The sequence below is a fragment of the Podarcis bocagei genome, assembly GCF_964188305.1.
Source record: "Podarcis bocagei genome assembly, chromosome: 10".
NCBI lineage: Eukaryota > Metazoa > Chordata > Lepidosauria > Squamata > Lacertidae > Podarcis > Podarcis bocagei.
Window position 1 is genome coordinate 6,955,413 of NC_138135.1, and position 22,663 is coordinate 6,978,075.

At 50.1% G+C, this 22,663-nt stretch overlaps 1 protein-coding gene across 5 annotated transcripts in view; it reads right to left on the bottom strand.

Moving 5' to 3' along the window:
• The window catches only part of CCDC136 (coiled-coil domain containing 136), a 52,126-nt gene that overhangs the window by 27,566 nt on the left and 1,897 nt on the right, over positions 1–22,663 (bottom strand). For 3 of the 5 annotated variants that reach the window (XM_081210226.1, XM_081210224.1, XM_081210225.1), the window contains exons 2-3: positions 10,704–10,949; positions 7,638–7,712 (exon numbers count right to left, since the gene is read on the bottom strand). In XM_081210226.1, coding sequence (XP_081066352.1) covers positions 7,638–7,712; positions 10,704–10,949 — 321 coding nt within the window. Of the gene's footprint in view, positions 1–7,637; positions 7,713–10,703; positions 10,968–18,615; positions 18,716–22,663 lie in introns of those variants that run through there. The other 2 variants (XM_081210228.1, XM_081210227.1) reach the window with 2 other exon arrangements.

The window sequence follows — 22,663 nt, forward strand, 5'->3', positions numbered from 1 at the left end:
GAACATAGGGAACAGCCTGCATCTCTGCTGCTTCCGGAATGTCGTTTTAAAACTGTGTTTTTAAACTGTCACAAACCACCTTGCAAGCCCCCTTCTGTTAAAAGCCGGTCTATAAATATCAAGCGAGGAAAAAAGCAATACGTTTTTTTTAAAAATCTACAGCTCCAGAACTATTGGGTCTGGCTCACCAAGCCTACTTTGATAAAATTAGCTTCGGAGAGTCTTTTTGCAGACGGCATCTTGCCAAGAAGAAAGTCGATCGGGGCTGGTTTCAAGAGGTCTGAAATCACCTTTCCTCATTTACTCAAAAGGATGCCCTCCTGGGGAGTCACTCCAAAGCAACTGATTCCCGGAGAGCCATACTACAAGTTTTGCAGAATGAGGTGGTGGCATCAGACTGCACCCAGAGGTGGCATGACTGGGCATTTGCCCAGCTGGCCCCCAGCAGAGGACCAGCTCCTTTCCTTTTTCTAATAATATTTTTTATTGTTTTCCATTTTAGCAATCCAATCAAGTCACATTAATTATTCCAAATTATACAAGCACATATCATAAAGTCCAAATATTTTGCCAAATTATAATTTTTTGTTGGGGGTTCCCGTGCTTCGAGTTCAGTGGGGTCCAATCATCTCATATTTCTGCTGCTTTTAGTGTTCACCAGTCCCATCTTTCAATCTTCTTGTTATTATCCTTCTTCTTTAATAGCCTCCGAGTTGTTTCCACAGGCGAGTTAAACTAAACAATATTATGCTTCTGTGTGAACTTTGTATGTCTCTCCCTTTTTTATAGCTGGTAAGTCTTTTGTTTGCAATAAATCCTCACATGCTGGTATTTATACCGAATCCATCCAAAAATCCTCCTCGGGTGGGAGACGCCATCTTTTCTCAGTTCCGATGAAATAGAATCTAGGCGTTTGCTCATTAATTTTCCCAGACAGGTTGCACCATAAATCAGTCTTTCCAGGGGAGGATTTGCCAAGTCGAACTTAGAATACAATCATGATAACAGAGCAATGGCTCGCCTCCCCCTCTGACTATCAATCTCTGCAATGGCAACAGGGTGAGCTCCCAGCTCCTGCCAACCTAGCAGTTCGAAAGCACACCAGAGCAAGTAGATAAATAGGTACCGCTGTGGCGGGAAGGTAAACGGCGTTTCCATGTGCTCTGTCTCATAATGGCAGATCCCGATTAAATACTGCGTCACAGGAGAGCTTTTTATCAGGGCCAGCTCCTTTCCACTTTGCACAGAGTGGTGTGCGGGGCCCAGGGGTTAACCCGAGCAACGCGGTCCAGGTCCGGTCCTGAATCCAAGGATCCCACTAGGACCCTTGTGGAACAGGGCCAAGGCAGGAAACCAGGCTAGGTCGGGCACAGGATCACAGGCAGGTTCTGGCAAACAGCAACATTGCTCCCGCAACCTGGGGCGGGGTCCAGTAGCCTTTTATCTCTGTCGGGGTAACGGCCGGTCCTGATCCCCTGGCGACTCACCTCCCTGTTTCGCCCGAAGGTGAGCACTCCTCCTGCGAGTACTCAGGTCTCTCCTTCTCTCAGACCTCAGTCTCTGCAGCTCAGGAGACGTCGGTGGGTTACTAGACCCAGAGGCCGCCTCAGCCTCCCCTGACCCAACCGGTAGTGGAGCAGCTGTAAGTGACGGCCCAGCTGGAGGCAACGAGGTAATCCCCGCATCTGGAGCCAGGGCAGGATCAGGCCCCTGACTCGGCCCAGCTGGTGTTTGCTGCAGGGGAACCTGTGCAGACTGGGACTCTTCAGGATCAGGCCCCAGACTTGGTTCAGGTGATGCCCGAGGCAAAGGATCCAGGAAGGTCAGCGGTTCGAATCCCCGCAACAGGGTGAGCTCCCAGCTCCTGCCAACCTAGCAGTTCGAAAGCACACCAGCGCAAGTAGATAAATAGGTACCGCTGTGGCGGGAAGGTAAACGGCGTTTCCATGCGCCCTGGTTTCTGTCACGGTCCTTCGTGCGCCAGAAGCGGCTTAGTCCTGCTGGCCACATGACCCGGAAAGTTGTCTGCTGACAAACGCTGGCTCCCTTGGCCTGAAAGCGAGAGGGGCACCACAACCCCAGAGTCGCCTTTGACTGGACTTAACCATCCGGGGGCCTTTACCTTTACCGTTTTACCACTTCAGAATGCAGGTGGCAGTGCTGTTCTGAATGCTTCTTGATGTAAAGACGCACACGCAAAAATCTTCTCCTCAGGTAGTAAACTAGGACATCATTGGGGTAATCGGATGGTGGGGTTAAAAGCCAGGACGTCATCATTTAGAAATACATGTCTGCACCCATGGTGCACCTAAGCAACTCAATGTCACTTAGGATTTTATCTTAAAGGTAAAGGCAAAGGGACCCCTGACCATTAGGTCCAGTCGCGGACGACTCTGGGGTTGCAGCGCTCATCTCGCTTTATTGGCCGAGGGAGACGGCGTACAGCTTCCGGGTCATGTGGCCAGCATGACTAAGCCGCTTCTGGCGAACCAGAGCAGCGCACGGAAACACCGTTTACCTTCCCGCAGGAGCGGTACCTATTTATCTACTTGCACTTTGATGTGCTTTCAAACTGCTAGGTCTTAGAATAGCTTTGGAAGTGGATATAGGCTGTAGGGTGAGAAGTAGAAGATAATGTATTTTAAAATAGTACTATTTTAAAGTACCCCTTCATGGATCAAGCTAGACAGCATCTTAAAAAGCAGAGACATCACCTTGCCAACAAATGTCCGTATAGTTAAAGCTCTGGTTTTCCCAGCAGTGATGTATGGAAGTGAGAGCTGGACCGTAAAGAAGGTTGATCGCCGAAGAACGGATGCTTTTGAATTCTGGTGCTGGAGGAGACTCTTGAGAGTCCCATGGACTGCAAGAAGATGAAACCTCTCCATTCGGAAGGAAATCAGCCCTGAGTGCTCACTGGAAGGACAGATCCTGAAGCTGAGGCTCCAATACTTTGGCCACCTCAGGATGTTGGGAAAGATGGAGGGCACAAGGAGAAGGGGACAACAGAGGACGAGATGGTGGAACAGTGTTCTCGAAGCTACCAGCATAAGTTTGACCAAACTGCGGGAGGCAGTGGAGGACAGGAGTGCCTGGCATGCTCTGGTCCAGGGGGTCACAACGAGTCGGACACGACTAAATGACTAAACAACAACAACAATTTTAAAGTAAGTGATAAAATGTGAAGATTTTTATGGTAAAAGTAAGCTTGATTTTAAAAAATGGTTAAAAATTATGATATATGTAAACTGCTAAAGATGAGGTAAAATGAAAATAAGATAGGGGGGACTAGGGGAAGCCCACCTGACAATGTTTAGAAAAAATAAGGATAAGACAAGAATTTGTTTGTATTGTTTGTTTTTCTGTTTGTGTTGTTTAGTTGTGTTATAAAATGAACAAAAAAAATTGGGGGGGGAGATTCCTGCATTTTAGGGGGTTGGACTAGATGACCCCTGGGGTCCCTTCCAACTCTACAATCCTATGATTTACTGAAATTTCAAAGAATGCAGCCTGGCGCAGGACGTGAAGAGAGAAGAGGGCCCTTCGGACAAAAGCCGTGCTGGAGATTTGTGAGTTGGTTTGATGGACGGCATCTGCCTTTGCATGGGAGACGAGCTCCATCTGGTGTAGATCTGCTCAATTTGCAACGGTGTCAAGACCACGAGGCGCACTCCTGCCTTAGATCCTTTTCCAGTGCTTTGCTCTCACGCGGGTGGCGCTGTGGACTAAACCACAGAGCCTTTTGGGCTTGCCGATCAGAAGGGCGGAGGTTCAAATCCCCGGGACGGGGTGAGCTCCCTTTGCTCGGTCCCTGCTCCTGCCAACCTAGCAGTTCGAAAGCACGTCAAAGTGCAAGTAGATAAATAGGTACCGCTCCGGCGGGAAGGTAAGCAGCGTTTCCGTGCACTGCTCTGGTTCGCCAGAAGCGGCTTAGTCATGCTGGCCACATGACCCAGAAGCTGTACGCCGGCTCTCTCGGCTAATAAGGCGAGATGAGCGCCGCAACCCCAGAGTCATCCACGACTGGACCTAATGGTCAGGGGTCCCTTTACCTTTACCTTTAACCTGAAAAAGCAGGACGCGGGTGGCACTGTGGGTTAAACCACACATCCTAGGACTTGCTGATCAGAAGGTCGGTGGTTCGAATCCCCGCGACAGGGTGAGCTCCCATTGCTCGGTCCCAGCTCCTGTCAACCTAGCAGTTCGAAAGCACATCAAAGTGCAAGTAGACGAATAGGCACCGCTCCGGCAGGAAGGTAAACGGCATTTCCGTGCGCTGCTCTGGTTCACCAGAAGCGGCTCAGTCATGCTGGACACATGACCCGGAAGCTGTAGGCCGGCTCCCTCGGCCAAAAAAGCGAGGTGAGCGCCGCAACCCCAGAGTCGTCCGCGACTGGACTTAACGGTCAGGGGTCCCTTTACCTTTACAAGGCCGCGAAGTGCACTCCTACCTCCAGATCCTTTTCCGGTGCTTTGCTCTCACAACTGCCGGGGATCTCGGAGGTTGCAGCAAGAAGAGGCAGCAGCGCCTAGCGGTCAAAGCTCGGTTAAAAAAAAACCCGGGGAAGTACCAGTTGGCCTCCTCTGAACCTCAAACTGTCCTGAGGCTGTCCCACCGTCTTGCCTGCCTGGCGTCCCTCCCTGCGCCAGCCCTTCGAGGCTGACCCCATCCCCGGTCCCCATGGATTGCTCGAGCCCCGGGCAAAATCGCCACATATAGACTCGCCACCTGCCGCTTCGGGGACACGTGGCGTCCTCCATACAGTGTCCACGCTATTTATAGCAGCATTCTGCGCAGATTAACACTCGCTCGACGGGAAGGAGCTGGGTTATGGGCCTATAAATACATCAAAAGGCCCGTGAGCGAACTGGGGAGGAAGAAACCAAGTGTTGTGGGAGGAGAGGGGAGACCCTTCGTAGAATTGTGGACTTTTGGTTGGGATCCCCAGAGGTCATCTAGCCCAACCCCCTTGTGCATTTGGAATGGGGCCAGAAGATCAATTACAAAGCCAAAACCATCTACACTAGAATATTACCGTATTGGCCCAAATATAAGCCGCAGTTCCCCCCCCACACACACACAAATTCCGACCGTGAGAAGTTAAAGCGCAGCTTAAATTCGCAACCAGGTCCAGAGGCAGCTGCAGGACCGGCTTGAGGGCATTTATATTTTTCAAAATATAGTTCGGCCCCCCACAAGGTCTGAGGGACAGTGGACCGGCCCCCTGATGAAAAAGTTTGCTGCTGGTGGACCTGTGATAAGGTAAAAAAAAATTGGGAATCAATTTATAATGAACTCAAAAAAATATTTAGGTATACTTTTCCCAAAAGACTGGAAGCATGTCTATTAGGTTTAATAGGAATGGAAATCAAAATGGGAGACCAAAATCTGTTTATGTATGCTACGGCCGCTGCAAGAACCCTCCTGGCCCAAAGATGGAAAACAGAAGACATACCAACCATCCAGGAGTGGCAGGTGAAGTTGACAGAATACGCAGAACTTGCCAAATTGTCAGGAAGGATCCGCGACCAGGAAGACCAAAGATACCAAAATAATTGGTAGATACCAAAATAACGATGCCTTATGAGGAACGGCTAAGGGAGCTGGGCATGTTTAGCCTGGAGAAGAGGAGGTTGAGGGGTGATATGATAGCCATGTTCAAATATATAAAAAGATGTCACATAGAGGAGGGAGAAAGGTTGTTTTCTGCTGCTCCAGAGAAGCGGACACGGAGCAATGGATCCAAACTACAAGAAAGAAGATTCCACCTCAACATTAGGAAGAACTTCCTGACAGTAAGAGCTGTTCGACAGTGGAATTTGCTGCCAAGGAGTGTGGTGGAGTCTCCTACTTTGGAGGTCTTTAAGCAGAGGCTTGACAACCATATGTCAGGAATGCTCTGATGGTGTTTCCTGCTTGGCAGGGGGTTGGACTCGATGGCCCTTGTGGTCTCTTCCAACTCTATAATTCTATGATTCTATGATTCTATGATTCTACCTTGCGCCACGCCGCCGGGCTCCCCACATAATAGTACTATTATGAGAATGATGTGTGCGATAGAAAGGGGTTAAATATACCAACTGCGGGGGGGGGAGTCGCGACTCGGCAGAGTCAAAGGGAATGTATGGCATTGATATGGTTTGTTGGAAAAGAATATGTAAGGAAAACATTAAAAATTTACTTGAAAAAAAGAAAAAGTTTGCTGACCCCTGCTCTAGACTTCTCTTAGGGGGACACAAAGAAGGGCCTCAGATGACGACCACTTCCCGTGGGGAGGAAGCGGCTGGGCAAGAGACTCTCCCCCTCCAGTGATATATCCCACTTCTGACACCAATGAAGTCCCCCACTACAGTGGTGCCCCGCAAGACGAACGCCTCGCGAGACGAAAAACTCGCAAAATGAAAGGTTTCCCTATGGGCTTGCTTCGCAAGACGAAGCTTGCCCCGCAAGCTCCGGGGATAGCGGGAAGCGCAGCGCATCTTCCCCGCTGTCCCCGGACCTCTTTTGAAGCAAGGGGCGGCGGGGAGAAGATCGCTTCTCCCCGTTGCCAGCCCCGCAAGCTCCGGGGACAGAGGGGAAGGCGCAGCGCCTTCCCCTCTCTCCCCAGACCCCTTTTGAACCAAGGGGCGGCAAGGGGGAGAAGCGATCTTCTCCTCTCCGCCCCTTGCTTCAAAAGAGGGGACAGAGCGGCGCTTCCCCTCTGTTCCCGGACGGTCTCCATAGGAACGCATTGATTGATTTTCAATGCATTCCTATGGGAAACCGTGCTTCGCAAGACGAAAAACTCGCAAGAAGAAAAAACTTGTGGAACGAATTAATTTCGTCTTGCGAGGCACCACTGTAATTTGCCTGAGCTCTTACGGAAGGGAGAAACGGCTTCCGAGACACAACGGAGGAGTTTTAGACCAAATCAAACCCTGGCAACATTTATGCCCTTTAGAATCTCCTCTCAGCCCCTCGGCCTCAGAAACACGGCTGCTGGCAACACAAGACAGAGCCTTTTCTGCGGCTGCTCCCATATTGAGGAGAGATTAGACTTTCTCCCTCTTTATTATCTTTCCATCGGCAGACTAAGACCTTCCTGTTCAGCCAGGTCTTTGGAAACCTATGTCTAGACAACGCTGACGCCTGGGCTGCTGTCAGAATAAATTATATTTTCAGTTCCTGCTTTGATGCATTTTAGCCATCGTTTTCAACTAGCTTGTTTTTCTTACTTTGCATTTATCATCACCAGCATCAAACTTATTCCATGCTCTCCACCAGTCGGTCCCAGGGAAGGTTATAACCATTTAAAATTCAGAATTGTAAACAGTTAAAACAGGCTGGGCTCCATGAACCACTCTCCATCCCTGGCTGGTTCCAATAAGAACCTTAACTGTTAAGAACAGATGCCTAAGTTTGCATATATATTTTTCCTTCTCCAACCCCATTCCTTTTTCCTTATGTGCTGTGTCTTTTTGGCTTACCGCTATTTTCTAGCAAAGTTTTCAAATGTCAGGAGCTGCCTTGAAACCCAGCTCGGGAAAATGTGGCATATTTACACACTAAATAAAATTGCATTAAATCAGTAAACCAATTCATTACACAAACAAACAAACAAACAAACAAACAAACAAACACAAAGGCCAGGACTGACCTTGTAGTCTCTGAATCTGCTTCGTGAAGGTTTCCGCCTGCTGAGCACTGGCAAGTCTCTCGTCTTCCAGCAACCCTGCCGCAGAGAGAAAAAGCAGAATAAACTGTTGACCTCTTGAGGAGGCAGCCACAAATTCAAGAGCCAGGAGTTCCCTCTCTTCAGCTTCTCAAAAGCAACGTGCAGATCACCTTCCTTGCTATGGCTCCTCTGTGTTACACAGCTGTCTTTCCGAAACCCTGGCTTCTGTTACAGAAGCAAAGTGAAATCCTGGCAGTCCCTGCGCAATGTTGCTTAAAAGCTACCTGCACCTTTACCATTTACAGTGGTGCCTTGGTTCTCAAACTTAATCCGTTCCGGAAGTCCGTTCCAAAACCAGGCGTGTGCCTCCTGGCTGGGGAACCAAGGCTGAGCTTGGCAGACCCTGCGCAATGTTGCTTAAAAGCTACCTGCACCTTTACCATTTACAGTGGTACCTTGGTTCTCAAACTTAATCCATTTCGGAAATCCGTTCCAAAACCAAAGCGTTCCAAAACCAAGGCGCACTTTCCCATAGAAAGCAATGCAAAATGGATTTATCCGTTCCAGACTTTTAAAAGCAACCCCTAAAACAGCAAATTACCATGCATTTTACTATCTAACAAGACCACTGATCCATAAAATGAAAGCAATAAACAATGTACTGCAGTCACACAATCAATCAGTAGCTGAACTGGGTTCCACACAGTCACAAAAACCACTGGCAGAAGAAAGGGGGTGCATGGGGTGCGGTCCACCCTGGGTGTCATCCCTGGGGGGGGTGATATTGCCACGGGCACCAACCCCCCCTGGGATGCTAGCCCCTCGCCCTGCCCCCATGGGCGGCTAGCCCTGCCCGCAGGAGCAGAGCATGTTTGCTGCTCTGGGTGCCAGAGCAGCTAGCTCCGCCTCTGAGAAAACCAAAACGAAAAAAGCTGCAAAAACACAAAATAAATAGCAAAAGCAGACAGATCTCAGCGTAACACTCAAAACAGAAGTGTGGCACTCAGATCGGAAGTGTGGCACTCAAAACGGAGCACGTTCGGCTTCTGAAAAAAGTTCGCAAACCGGAACACTTACTTCCAGGTTTGCAGGGTTTGGGTTCCTAGCTGTTTGTGTACCAAGGTGTTTGAGAACCAAGGTACCACTGTATTAAATTCTACTTGCTGCCTTGTGGGATAAATTCTGAGGAAAAAGAGGCTCAGGAGAAATTCCAACACAAACCCAGAGTGGAGTCCCTAAGGCGGCTGGATGGCACCTTCTTAGAGTTGCCATACATCCAGAATTTCCCAGACATATCCGGAATACTGCAGATGAAAGCAGTGTCCGAGCTGAAATTGGCTAAACTCTTCTGTCAGGATTTTCACAATAAGAAACCAAACCAACCCCTGTGTTGCAAAGAGAACGTCAGCAATGTCTAGGCAACACGATGACCGTGTACATACGCAATAGAGAATCTTTTATAGAATTCCTTCAAACCATAACAAGTCCAAAATGAAACCTTTAGTTTCAAAGTCTCTGGAAATCTTTAAAAGAAGCGAGGTACCAGACTTTGTACGGTGAAAGACAAGCTGTGAAGCTTTGTGTATTCAGCAAATATGATGTCCAACGCTGAACAGTGATTTTGGATATTGACTGCTGCTTCATAGAATACTTCGTCAGTGTGGTGGGAGGATAGAGAATTGCTTCGTAAAGCCATCTTATTTCGAATGAATGTATGTAAATGAAAATATCAAATGCTGTGGAAATAATAATAATAATAATAATAATAATAATAATAATAATAATAATAATTTATTATTTATACCCCGCCCATCTGGCTGGGCCTCCCCAGCCACTCTGGGCGGCTTCCATAAAAACCAAAAATACAGTAAAATGTCACACGTTAAAAACTTCCCTGAACAGGGCTGCCTTAAGATGTCTCCTGAATGTCAGATAGTTGTTTATCGCTTTGACATCTGCTGGAAGGGCGTTCCACAGGGCGGGAATGTAGTCACAGCGAAGCAGAGTGGGGGTCTTGTCATCTGGGCAGCCCAAGACCCCCATATATACACCCCAGTCTTGCGCCCTGGGGCGGTCCCTTCGGCCACCACACATAACTCCTGTCCAGGGCCTTCATTCTTACTACCCCTGGGTGTGTCTCGTGTAGGGCAGTGAGGACCCTTTTGCGGAGGGGCTGGGGAACAGCGACCCTGCTTCCCCATAACAGGCACCCCTTGTGGGCCGACAGTTCATGTTTGCGGGTTGTGTAGCCGGCGAATTCTGGCCCGGGGCTGCTGCTGGGCCATCCCCTCCACACCCAGTCCAGGACCCCGGAGATGACCCTATCTTTCTTGGAATGGTGTGCAACTTCTTGTGCCTGAATGGGGCGGTCGGGAAGCAGCTCCAGGCTCATAACCTCTTGTGCAGGTGCTGGGTCGGGGCCTGTTTCCGGTAGTGGTAGCCTGCTGAGGGCGTCCGCATGGCCCATCGCCTTCCCAGGTCGGTGAATCAGTGCATACTGGTAGCTGGCAAGGAAAATTGACCACCTGAGGACGCGAGGAGACAGCACTTGGGGGGTCTGCTTTTCGGGGGCAAACAAGCCAAGCAACGGCTTGTGGTCAGTCACCACGGTGAAGGGCCGCCCGTACAAGAAATCATGGAATTTTTTTACTCCCTTCACGATTGCCAGCCCCTCCTTGTCGATTTTTGAGTAGTTCCGCTCGGTTGCGTTGAGTGTCTGGGAAAAGTACGCCACCGGTACCTCTCTTCCATCGACTTTGTTGAATTAATTAAGCTAAAAAGTATTGATTGTGCAACGAACTGTGACTGTTTTATTGTGTTATTCTCTTCCTTAGAGAGTCGGGCAAACCGCTATACTACCACCCATTTTCAGAACCATAAGCCAATCTGTGCGAACGCATACCAAAGAGCAGATATATAATCTAACTTTTTTACATAAGATTTGTGCAAGCAGATCACTCCACAGGTGGGTCGTCTGGAGGAAACTGACACGACCTGAAAAAATTGGCAGGTTCCAGGGACCCCGCAGCCCTGAGGCAAGACACCCACCTTGCAATTCGAGGGAATCCCCTTCGTGCTTGAGGGCCACTTCCCGGACTTCTTCCAGCTCGTCCAGCAAACGCATGACCTGGGCTCTCAACTCCCGCTGCTTCTCCTCGTCCGGCTCATTCTCGTCGTCCGAAGAGTCCAAGTTCCTGACCTCCACCTCGTCATCATCGTCCTCCTCCTCCTCTTCATCTTCCTCATCTTCCTCCTCCAACTCGTTTATTTCGACATTGGGGGTCTCCACCTCACCTGGGAGGAAACATGCCTCTGTCAGCAAAAGGCAGAACGGGAGAGGAGAATCGTAGAGTTTGGAGGGACACCCAGGGGTCATCTAGTCCAACCCCCTTAGAGCACTGAATCCCTTGCAGTTGTCTGTCCAACCTCTGCTTATAAATCTCTAAGGAAGGAGAGTCGGCCGCCCACCATGTTAACACAAGCAGCTTTCGCCATCTTCTGGCAGACAAGCAGAACTTCAGCAGGAGGCAGGTGTGTGGGAATGTTCAGGGAGGCAGGAGAAGATATATTGTTTATCAATAGCCTTCCTAACTTGAGCTAGCAAGTTCCTTTACATAGCAGAGTTTCACATTCCCCTTTTAAACATACAGCGGATAACTGGTTGCATGCTTGTGTAACCCTCTCACTATCAGGTTCCTAGTAAGTTCCCTTAAAGGTAAAGGTAAATACCATTAGGTCCAGTCGTGGCCGACTCTGGGGTTGCGGCGCTCATCTCGCTTTACTGGCCGAGGGAGCCGGTGTACAGCTTCCAGGTCATGTGGTCAGCGTGACTAAGCCGCTTCTGGCGAACCAGAGCAGCGCACGGAAATGCCCTTTACCTTCCCGCCGGAGTGGTACCTATTTATCTACTTGCACTTTGACGTGCTTTCGAACCGCTAGGTTGGCAGAAGCAGGGACCGAGCAACAGGAGCTCACCCCGTCACGGGGATTCGAACCGCTGACCTTCCGATCGGCAAGTCCTAGGCTCTGTGGTTTAGACAACAGCGCCACCCGCGTGCCTCTTAAAAGAATAAACACACCACAATCTTGTGTAAAGTATATAAAAGAAGTTTACTCACATCATCAGTTCACAGTTGGATCCCTGAAGGCAGACTTAGTTACAAAGTATATACATGGGGATCTATCCCATATGGGGATACCCCCAGTGTCCTCTGTTGGCTGGAAGCAGGAGGGGGAGAAACCTGGAAGCAGGATCTGACCATAAGAACACCCCCCTCCCCTCCTGGGGTTTCCAGCAACAGGAAGGTGCCTCAGACTCTTGGTCTATCCAGCCCAGTATTGTCTGCACTGGCCAACAACAGCTGTCCTAGTTTCAGATTGAAGGCATTCCCAGTCCTACCTGGAGGTGTCAGGAATCGAACTCAGAACCTTCTGCAGATCCTCTGCCTCTGAGCTACTTCTCTTCCCCATCTACACTGTCATTCTGCCGGCTTTTAAAATCACCCCCTCCATTTACGCAGGCTTTTCCCTCGAGTTCTCCAACCCAAACTTCTGTTTTAATTACCGTGTTGTTCTAACGGAATTACTTCCTTGCCTATTTTAATTATGGGTGCCTATACTGTAATAATTCTAATGGAATAGCTTTATCGTGCATTTTAATTATGGGTGTTTATATTTTAATATTCGTGCAATTGGTTTTTGCGCTTGCAAAGCTATCCTGGCTTTATGCTTTATATAAATTAACGCATCAGCAACAATTTCTTATGGATTTGCACTCCGTTCAGCAAACCTCTGAGCAGCAGCTGCGTCACAGGCCCAATTTTAAAGTTGGAAATAAAAGAAAGGGGATCTTGTTATCTCCCGCTTGGACTACTGCAATGCGCTCTACGTGGGGCTACCTTTGAAGGTGACCAGGAAACTACAACTAATCCTGAATGCGCCAGCCAGACTGGTGACTGGGAGTGGCCGCCGAGACCACATAACACCGGTTCTGAGAGATCTGCATTGGCTCCCAGTACGTTTCCGAGCACAATTCAAAGTGTTGGTGCTGACCTTGAAAGCCCTAAACAGCCTCAGCCCAGGAAACCTGAAGGAGCGTCTCCACCCCCATCGTTCAGCCTGGACACTGAGGTCCAGCTCCGAGGGCCTTCTGGCGGTTCCCTCACTGCGAGAAGCGAAGTTAGAGGGAACCAGGCAGAGGGCCTTCTCGGTAGTGGCGCCCGCCCTGTGGAACGCCCTCCCATCAGATGTCAAGGAAATAAGCAGCTATCCTGTTTTTAAAAGACATCTGAAGGCAGCTCTCTTTAGGGAAGTTTTTAACATTTAATGCTGTATTGTTTTTAACACTCGATTGGGAGCCACCCAGAGTGGCTGCGGAAAGTCAGCCAGATGGGCGGGGTATAAATAATAATTGCAGTGGTACCTCTGGTTATGTACTTAATTCATTCCGGAGGTCCGTTCTTAACCTGAAGCTGTTCTTAACCTGAAGCACCACTTTAGCTAATGGGGCCTCCCGCTGCTGCCGCGCCGCTGGAGCACGATTTCTGTTCTCATCCTGAAGCAAAGTTCTTAACCCGAGGTACTATTTCTGGTTTAGTGGAGTCTGTAACCTGAAGCGTATGTAACCCAAGGTACCAATGTAATAATAATAATAATATTTTGGCTAAACGTTAGGGTGCACTTCTTGACCGTGATGAAGTCTCCTTCATTAGAGGTGTAAAAACAAAGTCTGGATGCCCGTCCATCAGGGATGCTTCAACAACAAGATTCTTGTGTCTGCAGGGGGTTCGACTAAATGACCTTTGAGGTCTCCTTCAGAGTAAGAGTTGGGGAATCTGACTGACTCCCATCAGCCCCAGCCAGCATGGCCAATAGTCAGGGAGTGATAGGAGCTCCAAACCACCTCCAAAGAGTCCCACTTTAGCCTGTAATTTTAAAAAAACTATTCTTATGCTAACTCGTTTTCTATTACTGCTCTTTTTAGCAAATAGTTTAGATCCTGTGTGAGTGCCTGGAGGTGGTTGGAGGATGGATGGTGGCTAACAGATTGAGGTTGAATCCTGACAAGACAGAAGGACTGTTTTTGGGGGACAGGAAGCGGGCGGGTGTGGGGGACTCCCTGGTCCTCAGTGGGGTACCTGTGCCCCTGAAGGACCAGGTGCGCAGCCTGGGAGTCATTTTGGACTCACAGCTGTCCATGGAGGCACAGGTCAGTTCTGTGTCCAGGGCAGCTGTCAGCCAGCTCCATCTGGTACGCAGGATGAGACCCTACCAGCCTGCCGACTATTTCACCAGAGTGGTGCATGCTCTGGTGATCTCCCGCTTGGACTACTGCAATGCGCTCTACGTGGGGCTACCTTTGAAGGTGACCCGGAAACTACAACTAATCCAGAATGCGCAGCTAGACTGGTGACTGGGAGTGGCCGCCGAGATCACATAACACCGGTCTTGAAAGACCTACACTGGCTCCCAGTATGTTTCCAAGCACAATTCAAAGTGTTGGTGCTGACCTTTCAAGCCCTAAACGGCCTCAGCCCAGTATATCTGAAGGAGCGTCTCCACCCCCATCATTCTACCTGGACACTGAGGTCCAGCTCCAAGGGCCTTCTGGCTGTTCCCTCCCTGGGAAAAGCCAAGTTACAGGGAACCAGGCAGAGGGCCTTCTCGGTGATGGCACCCGCCCTGTGGAATGCCCTCCCACCAGATGTCAAAGACAACTACCAGACTTTTAGAAGACATCTGAAGGCAGTCCTGTTTAGGGAAGCTTTTAATGTTTGATGTATTACAGTATTTTAATATTTTGTTGGAAGCCGCCCAGACTGGCCGAGGAAGCCCAGCCAGATGGGCAGGTTATAAATAAATTTATTATTATTATTATTATTATTATTATTATTATTATTATTATTATCATCATCATCATCTTCTAAAGGTCTTTTGTCTACTAAGATGCATCTATATTTTGTTAATTAAACAAATGCTAAACAGCCACCCTGTTTTAAGAGGCCAAGAAGTATAAGAGAGAAATAAAATACGCAACGCGGTGTGAGAAGTTTTTGCTGTCGTTCTCAACGGGGGCAAAGAAGCTGCGTTATTCAGACCATTTGCTCACATTGCCTGTTTTATTCTAACTGACATCAGCCCTCTGGGGAAAGAGGCAGGCAGAAAGAAGGCTCTTCAGACTCCCTGATTCTCTTTGCAAGCGGGAATAGAATCAGAGTTGGATGCTACCTGGCCAGGTGTGACTAGGATAACCCATTGCAGAAATCCCCACAATTCCGTTTGCAGCCTGCTGTCTCCACATCAGCTTGCGGCAGGCAATATTTCTTAAGAGCGGAGAATTCTTGCGAAATAAAGATCTACTTGGACTACTGCAATGCGCTCTACGTGGGGCTACCTTTGAAGGTGACCCGGAAAATACAACTCATCCAGAATGCCGCAGCTAGACTGGGGGCGGCCACCGAGACCACATAACACCGGTCCTGAAAGACCTCCATTAGCTCCCAGTACATTTCTGAGCACAATTCAAAGTGTTGGTGCTGACCTTTAAGGCCCTAAACGGCCTCAGTCCACTATACCCAAATGAGCATCTCCACCCCCATCATTCTGCCCGGACACTGAGGTCCAGCGCCGAGGGCCTTCTGGCAGTTCCCTCACTGCGAGAAGCCAAGCTACCAGGCAGAGGGCCTTTTCAGTGGTGGCGCCCGCCCTGTGGAACGCCCTCCCATCTGATGTCAAAGAGATAAACAACTACCTGACATTCAGAAGACATCTTAAGGCAACCCTTAAGGGAAGTTTTTAATGTGTGACATCTTAGTGTATTTTTGGTCTTTGTGGAAGCCGCCCAGAGTGGCTGGGGAAACCCAGCCAGATGGGCGGGGTACAAATAAATTATTATTATTATTATTATTATTATTATTATTATTATTATTATTATTATTATTATCTGTCCCTTAATACAGAGCCCGCAAGTCGAGTGAGACCTGGTAAGCTCATTATTCTTATTCTTATTAATTTCCCACCCTAAGGCCCCGGGCCTGCTCACAAGATTTTGAACGTTAAAATGTTAAGTAAGACATGCTTACTCCACAACAATGTTTTTTCATATAATGAATGAAGCTTTGCAGGGTTAAAGAAAGAGAAAAATGGTGTAAAAAGTATAAAGATGGAGGTAATCTACATTAGACACAACAACTTAGAAAGAGTAAAAATTTTGAGGTCTTAGAAAAAAGGAAGAAAGGCAATATGTGTATATGTATGCAATGATTAGATTAGAATGATGATATGGTTATATTTGTAGATGTGTGTTTTTGTTTTTTGTCTTTTTGGGTTTTGTGTTCTTTTTTTCTTTTGTGTTTTGTGATTTGTTTTTTCTTGATTGTACTGTTTTGTTTTGGATTCAATGTTTGTTATTTTTGTTGTAATTTTGCATTGAAAATTAAAAAAAAATGTTAAGACCAGTTTAAAATAACTTGCAGTTGCAGAAATAAGATAGCATGCACCTGAAGGGTTAAAGGCCAGGGACAAGTGTCTTCAGAATCCTCCATAAGCTGTGCAATGAAGGTGCCAGACAGGCCTCTGTGGGGAGGGAGTCTCATGGATTAGGGGCCACCACAGAAAAGGCCCTGTCTCCCAGGATACCATCCTGAGCCTCTGAGGGTGGAGGAACTCTCAAGAGCTCCCCCTCTGGGGCCTGAGTCATTTAGGACTTTAAACATTCACACGAGCACCTTATGAGAACGTAAGAACGGTTTTTCTCCTGCTCTGGGATGTAGGACCCGAACCCATGGCTTCAAGTTACAAAATAGTAGATCCAGGCTAAATATCAGGAAGAACTTTCTGACGGTAAGAGCTGTTTGGCAGTGGAATGGGCTCCTTTGGGAGGTGGCGGACTCCCCTTCCTTGGAGGTTTTTAAGCAGAGGTTGGATGGCCTAATAATAATAATAATAATAATAATAATAATAATAATAATAATAATAATAATAATAATAATAATAATAATTCATTATTTATACCCCGCCCATCTGGCTGGGTTTCCCCAACCACTCTGGGCGGCTTCCAACTGAATATTAAAAACAAAATAGCACCAGACATTAAAAACTTCCCTAAACAGTTGTCTTTTAAAAGTAAAATAGTTGTTTATTGCCTTGATATCTGCTGCGAGGGCGTTCCACAGGGCAGGCGCCACTACTGAGAAGGCCCTCTGCCTGGTTCCCTGTAACCTCGCTTCTCACAGGGAGGGAACCGCCAGGAGGCCCTCAGAGATGGACCTGTGGTCTCGGCAGCTGCTCCCAGTCACCAGTCTAGCTGCCACATTCTGGATTAGTTGTTGTTTCCGGGTCACCTTCAAAAGTAGCCCCACGTAGAGTGCATTGCAGTAGTCCAAGCAAGAGATAACCAAAGCATGCACCACTCTGGCGAGACAGTCCACAGGCAGGGAGGGTCTCATCCTGCGTACCAGATGGAGCTGGCAGACAGTTGCCCTGGACGCAGAACGGACCTGTGTCTCCATGGACAACTGAGTCCAAAGTGACCTGGTCCACCTGTCCTGGATGCTTGAGCTGAGATTCCTGCGTTTCAGGGGTTGGACTAGATGACCCCTGGGGGTCCCTTTCAACTCTCCAATTCAGTGATTCCAAGACAAGCCTTCTGGATCGGGCCAACAGCCCATCAAGTCAAGAACTCACTTCTCTTGGATGCGACCACAAGAGCCCTCTTCCCTCCCGCAGCTGACATTCAGAAGCATGGCTGCCTCTCTAACCCTCTCCTCCTCCTCCACGAATTTGCCTAACCTCCTTTGAAATCCCTGTGGCAGGGAGTTCCACAGGTTAACTGCACTGCGTGAAGAAGGGCTTTCGTGTATCTGTCCCTTGAACTTCTGCCTGCTGCAGTGTCTGCAGAGTGGGGCAATCTGGGGCGAGGGTGGGTGGGGAGGGCCGGGCAGCCCCCTAGCCCCACCGGGGTTCTGTTACGGGGCACAGACCACCCAACGCATGTATCCCTTATGGGATACATTCTTCCTAAGGCCTCCACAACCCCACAAGTCTCCGAAGATCGCATCCTCGCTTCTTTCTTGGAGGGTTATGTAACTGGGTCAGTTTGGGGGGGGGGAGAAATCGGGTGGGCAGCTGGAGGGGTGCGGAGAGAGAGATGCAATTCCCCTAGGACAAAGAGAAGCCCTTTTCTCGCTGCAGCCCTTTTAGACACAATTTCAAGGGGGTGGGGTCCAGATGGAACCGGGGAAGGGGGGCAGGAAAACGGACTAACTCCTCAATGATCAAAAGGATGGAGCGTCCAGAACCTGTGTGTGTGTGTGTGTGTGTGTGTGTGTGTGTGTGTGTGTGTGTGTGTGTGTGTTAGAGACACACAATTCAGCCGCATTTCCAGAAAACCCACTTTCTCCTACCCCAAACACTCTCCAGAAAACTCCCGTTTTGCATTCCTTTTTCTCCACCGGTTTTCCCCCAAATCCTGTTCTCCAAACGGGGCCGGGACTCCTCAAGAGGTGTATATTTGGGGAAAGGGTCTCGGGTAGCGAAGAGACTGGACTTTCCACCACATACCCTCCTCGCCCGCCGGATGACATAACCACCGCCCGTGATATCATCAGCGCAAGGTGTGACTCTATTTTTTTGCAAAGAGAGAGATGGGTGGGGAAGGGTCTCAGAGGGGGAGGGCTGCGCGTGCCCCTGAAGGTGGGCACAGGACGGGGGGTGGGGGGGAAGGGCAGCCACAGGTGGAAAGTGGAGAGGGGGAGGGGAGAGAGGGGGTGGGACGGGGAAGGAGGGGAGGAAGGAAAGACCCCGGAGAGGTGAAGGCGCTTGGAAGGGAGACGGATGGAGGGGACGCAACGGAAAGGCTGCGGTGATGCAAGGGGAGGGGAGCAGGGGGGTTGCGGGGGTCCTTGCGGGAGTTGGAGCTGCGCCCCCCTCCTCTCCATCAAACCCGCCCCCCATCACTGACCTGCTCTCTCCGTCCGCCTCCCAAGCAGCTGCGTCTCAGCTGCCTCCATGGCCGTTTCTGGAGCGAAAAAGCAGACGGAGGGGGGGAGGGGGAAGCAGGAGGCGGGGGAGGAGGGGGAGGGGAGGAGGGGGAGGAGGCAAGGCCCACCCCCAGGCTGGCGGAAGGCGCACACACAGAGAGAGACAGAGGGCTGGCGCTACCCGGAGCCCATCCTCACAACCCGGGCTGGCGCAACCCAAACGCGACACCTCTTTGGCGCGCTCGCGCCGGTACCCAAAGATGCTTTCTGTTGCGCGCTGGAAATCGGTACCCAGGAGCGCGCAGCCGAGCTTTTGGCCGCCCGGGTGCCCAGCGGGAAACATCGGAGGCGTCTCCGGCTTGCCACTCCGCGCGCGTAACCGCTGTGGAGGGCTCGCAACCAAGCGCAAAACGCGCACATAAATGGACACCCGGCCGTGGCGTTTCTGGCGAGGCCTGCTCTTTAGCCAAAGGTTAAAACCTCACAACTTCAGAGCCACCGACACGCTTGTGCATTTGCAGGGGGCCAGCGCATACACTCGCACATCCTGACAGATGGCCCGAGCAGGGGAGCATCAGCGCGTGGCTCTCCCCCCAGCCTCCCGGCACTTAGACATGCCCCCAGACACGCGCGGAGCGCTCGAAATGCGCATTCCCATATGGCGAGCTCTGCTATTCCCAAGCGCAAGCGCTCGAATCGACGCGCACCGAGGAGCAGGCGGGGTTGTCCGCTTGGCACGCACACCCAACGGTAGGGGGGGCAAGCTCAGCACCAGCCGAGACCCACAGCCCAGCCCCACATCCTGGCAAATAGAAGGGGAAGAAATGGAGGCAGGGATAGATTTTACTTTCTTGGGCTCCATGAACAGTGCAGATGGTGACAGCAGTCACGAAATTAAAGCCTGCTTCTTGGGAGAAAAGCAATGACAAACCTAGACAGTATCTTAAAAAGCAGAGACATCACCTTGCCAACAAAGGTCCGTATAGTTCAAGCTATGGTTTTCCCAGTAGTGATGTATGGAAGTGAGAGCTGGACCATAAAGAAGACTGATCGCTGAAGAATTGATGCTTTTGAATTCTGGTGCTGGAGGAGACTCTTGAGAGTCCCATGGACTGCAAGATTAAACTTATCCCTTCTGAAGGAAATCAGCCCTGAGTGCTCACTGGAAGGACAGATCCTGAAGCTGAGGCTCCAGTACTTTGGCCACCTCATGAGAAGAGAAAACTCCCTGGAAAAGACCCTGATGCTGGGAAAGATGGAGGGCACAAAGAGAAGGGGATGACAGAGGACGAGATGGTGGGACAGTGTTCTCGAAGCTACCAGCATGAGTTTGACCAAACTGTGGGAGGCAGTGGAAGACAGGAGTGCCTGGCGTGCTCTGGTCCAGGGGGTCACGAAGAGTCGGACATGACTAAACGACTAGACAACAACAACAACGGTCACACACAAACACCCAGCACACAAGCTTGAAGCACCCGCGCGGAGCTCCTGGGAGAGGTTCAAATCCACCTGGCTGGTGGTGACCTGGGGGGGGGGCAGTCTCTGCCTCTTAGTCTAAACTAGGACGGCAGCCTCGAACTACAGAAGGCTCAAGGTATTTTCCTCCCCGTGGAGAGCTGCTGCCAGTCCGAGCAGCCCATACTGAGCTACATGGACTCAGCAATGATTCCCGCGTTCCTATCTGGGAAGGGCCATAGCTCAGGTTCAGTCCACAGGTGGAGCTGGGCATGTTCCCCACCAAAAACCCTGGACAGCTGCTGCCAGTTAGTGTAGGCAGTACTGAGTTAGATAATAATAATAATAATAATAATAATAATAATAATAATTTTTATTTATACCCCGCCCTCCCCAGCCAAGGCCGGGCTCAGGGCGGCTAACAAGCAATAATAAAAACAAGTTGAATGAATACAACTTAAAAACAAGATTAAAATACAACATGAAATATTAAAATGCAGCCTCATCACAGGAGGAGAAAGGAAAAAGGAAAAAGAAAGAGGGGGAGGGAATCAAACTGACTCCAAGCCAAAGGCCAGGTGGAACAACTCTGTCTTACAGGCCCTGCGGAAAGAAATCAGATCCTGCAGGGCCCTGGTCTCATGAGGCAGAGCGTTCCACCAGGCCGGGGCCACTGCTGAAAAGGCTCTGGCTCTGGCTGAGGCTAATCTGACTCAGTGGCGTAGCGTGGGGGGTGCAGGGGGGCCGGCCGCACCGGGCGCAACATCTGGGGGTTAGGGTTCGGGGGCGCAAATCCACGGGTTAAGGGGCGCAAATCCACGGGTTAGGGGGCGCAAATTACTTGCCTTGCCTTGGGTGCTGACAACCCACGCTACGCCACTGATCTGACTTCCTTAGGGACCACTAGGGTGTTGCTATTTATGGACCTTGAGGCTCTCCGTGGGGCATACCGGGAGAGGCGGTCCAGAAGGTACATGGGTCCTAGGCCGTGAAGGGCTTTAAAGGTCAAAACCAGCACCTTAAACCTGACCCAATACTCCACCGGGAGCCAGTGCAGCTGGAAAAGCACTGGGTGAATATGCTCCCATGGCAAAGACCCCGTGAGGAGCCTTGCTGCAGCATTCTGCACCCGCTGGAGTTTCTGAGACAGCTTCAAGGAAAGCCCCGCGTAGAGCGAATTACAGTAGTCAAGCCTGGAGGTGACCGTCATGTGGATCACTGTGATGATGGGCGGCTGAGTATTAGGGAGCTTCAGGTGTGCCTGTTTTGGGCTTTAGCTCAGTGGAGGAGCATCTGCAGATGGCCTTCTGCCCTGATACCCTGGAAAGCAGCTGTCTGCCAGTGTAGACAACACTGGGTTATGCAGAACAATAGCTCAGGACAAAGCAGTTTCCTATCTTCCTATGAGCCACCCAATTTGCGATTCCTTGGCCTGACGAAGAAGGTGCTGGATGCAACACTCAGGCATAGGGGTGCAGAGGGGGACTCTTGAATGGTCCCCTGAAATTTTGTCCCTGAGGGGAACTGCCAAATGGCATCTCCACACACACACACCCCGCCCCTGCCACCAAGGAAGAAAGGTGAGTGAAGATCTACATCAGGAACAAAGTGGGGGGGGAGGTAAAGATCTACACGGGGATCTGCTGCCCCTACTGATCCAGCCACCTGAGGCAGTGGGCCGGCCCTTTGTTGTTGTTGTTTTTGTTTAGTTGTGTCTGCCTCTTCGTGACCCCCTGGACCAGAGCACGCCAGGCACTCCTGTCTTCCACTGCCTCCCAGTTTGGTCAAACTCATGCTGGTAGCTTCAAGAACACTGTCCAGCCATCTCGTCCTCTGTCGTCCCCTTCTCCTTGTGCCCTCCATCTTTCCCAACATCAGGGTCTTTTCCAGGGAGTCTTCTCTTCTCATGAGGTTGCCAAAGTCTTGGAGCCTCAGCTTTAGGATCTGTCCTTCCAGTGAGCACTCAGGGCTGATTTCCTTCAGAATGGAGAGGTTTGATCTTCTTGCAGTCCATGGGACTCTCAAGAGTCTCCTCCAGTACCAGAATTCAAAAGCATCAATTCTTATGCAATATTTTTCTTTACAGCATTGGACTTTCACTTCCAGGCATATCCGCAACTGAGCGACCTTTCGGCTTTGGCCCAGCCGCTTCATCAGCTCTGAATCTACTTGTACTTTTATATGCCTGTTGCCTTTGTCCATGGAGTTTTCTTGGCAGGGATACTGGAGTGGCTTGCCGGTTCCTGCTCCAGGTGGATCACATTTGGTCAAAACTCTCCACTATGACCTGTCCATCTTGGGTGGCCCTACACGGCATAGCTCCTAGCTTCTCTGAGTTATTCAAGCCCCTTCGCCACGGCAAGGCAGTGATCCAGGACCTGTGTCCTATAGACTGTCTGACTGCAGTCCGGGACTATGTCTGCATTTGCTACTGTGTCCAGCAGGGGGCAGCAGAGATCATGCGACAGCGGCTGGAGGCGGCAGACACACCTTTTCAGAGGTGCAAAACAAACTTAAAGAGCATTTCAGCTCTGAGTCTGCAGGAGACACAAAATCTGGGCCTACCCCAGGGGT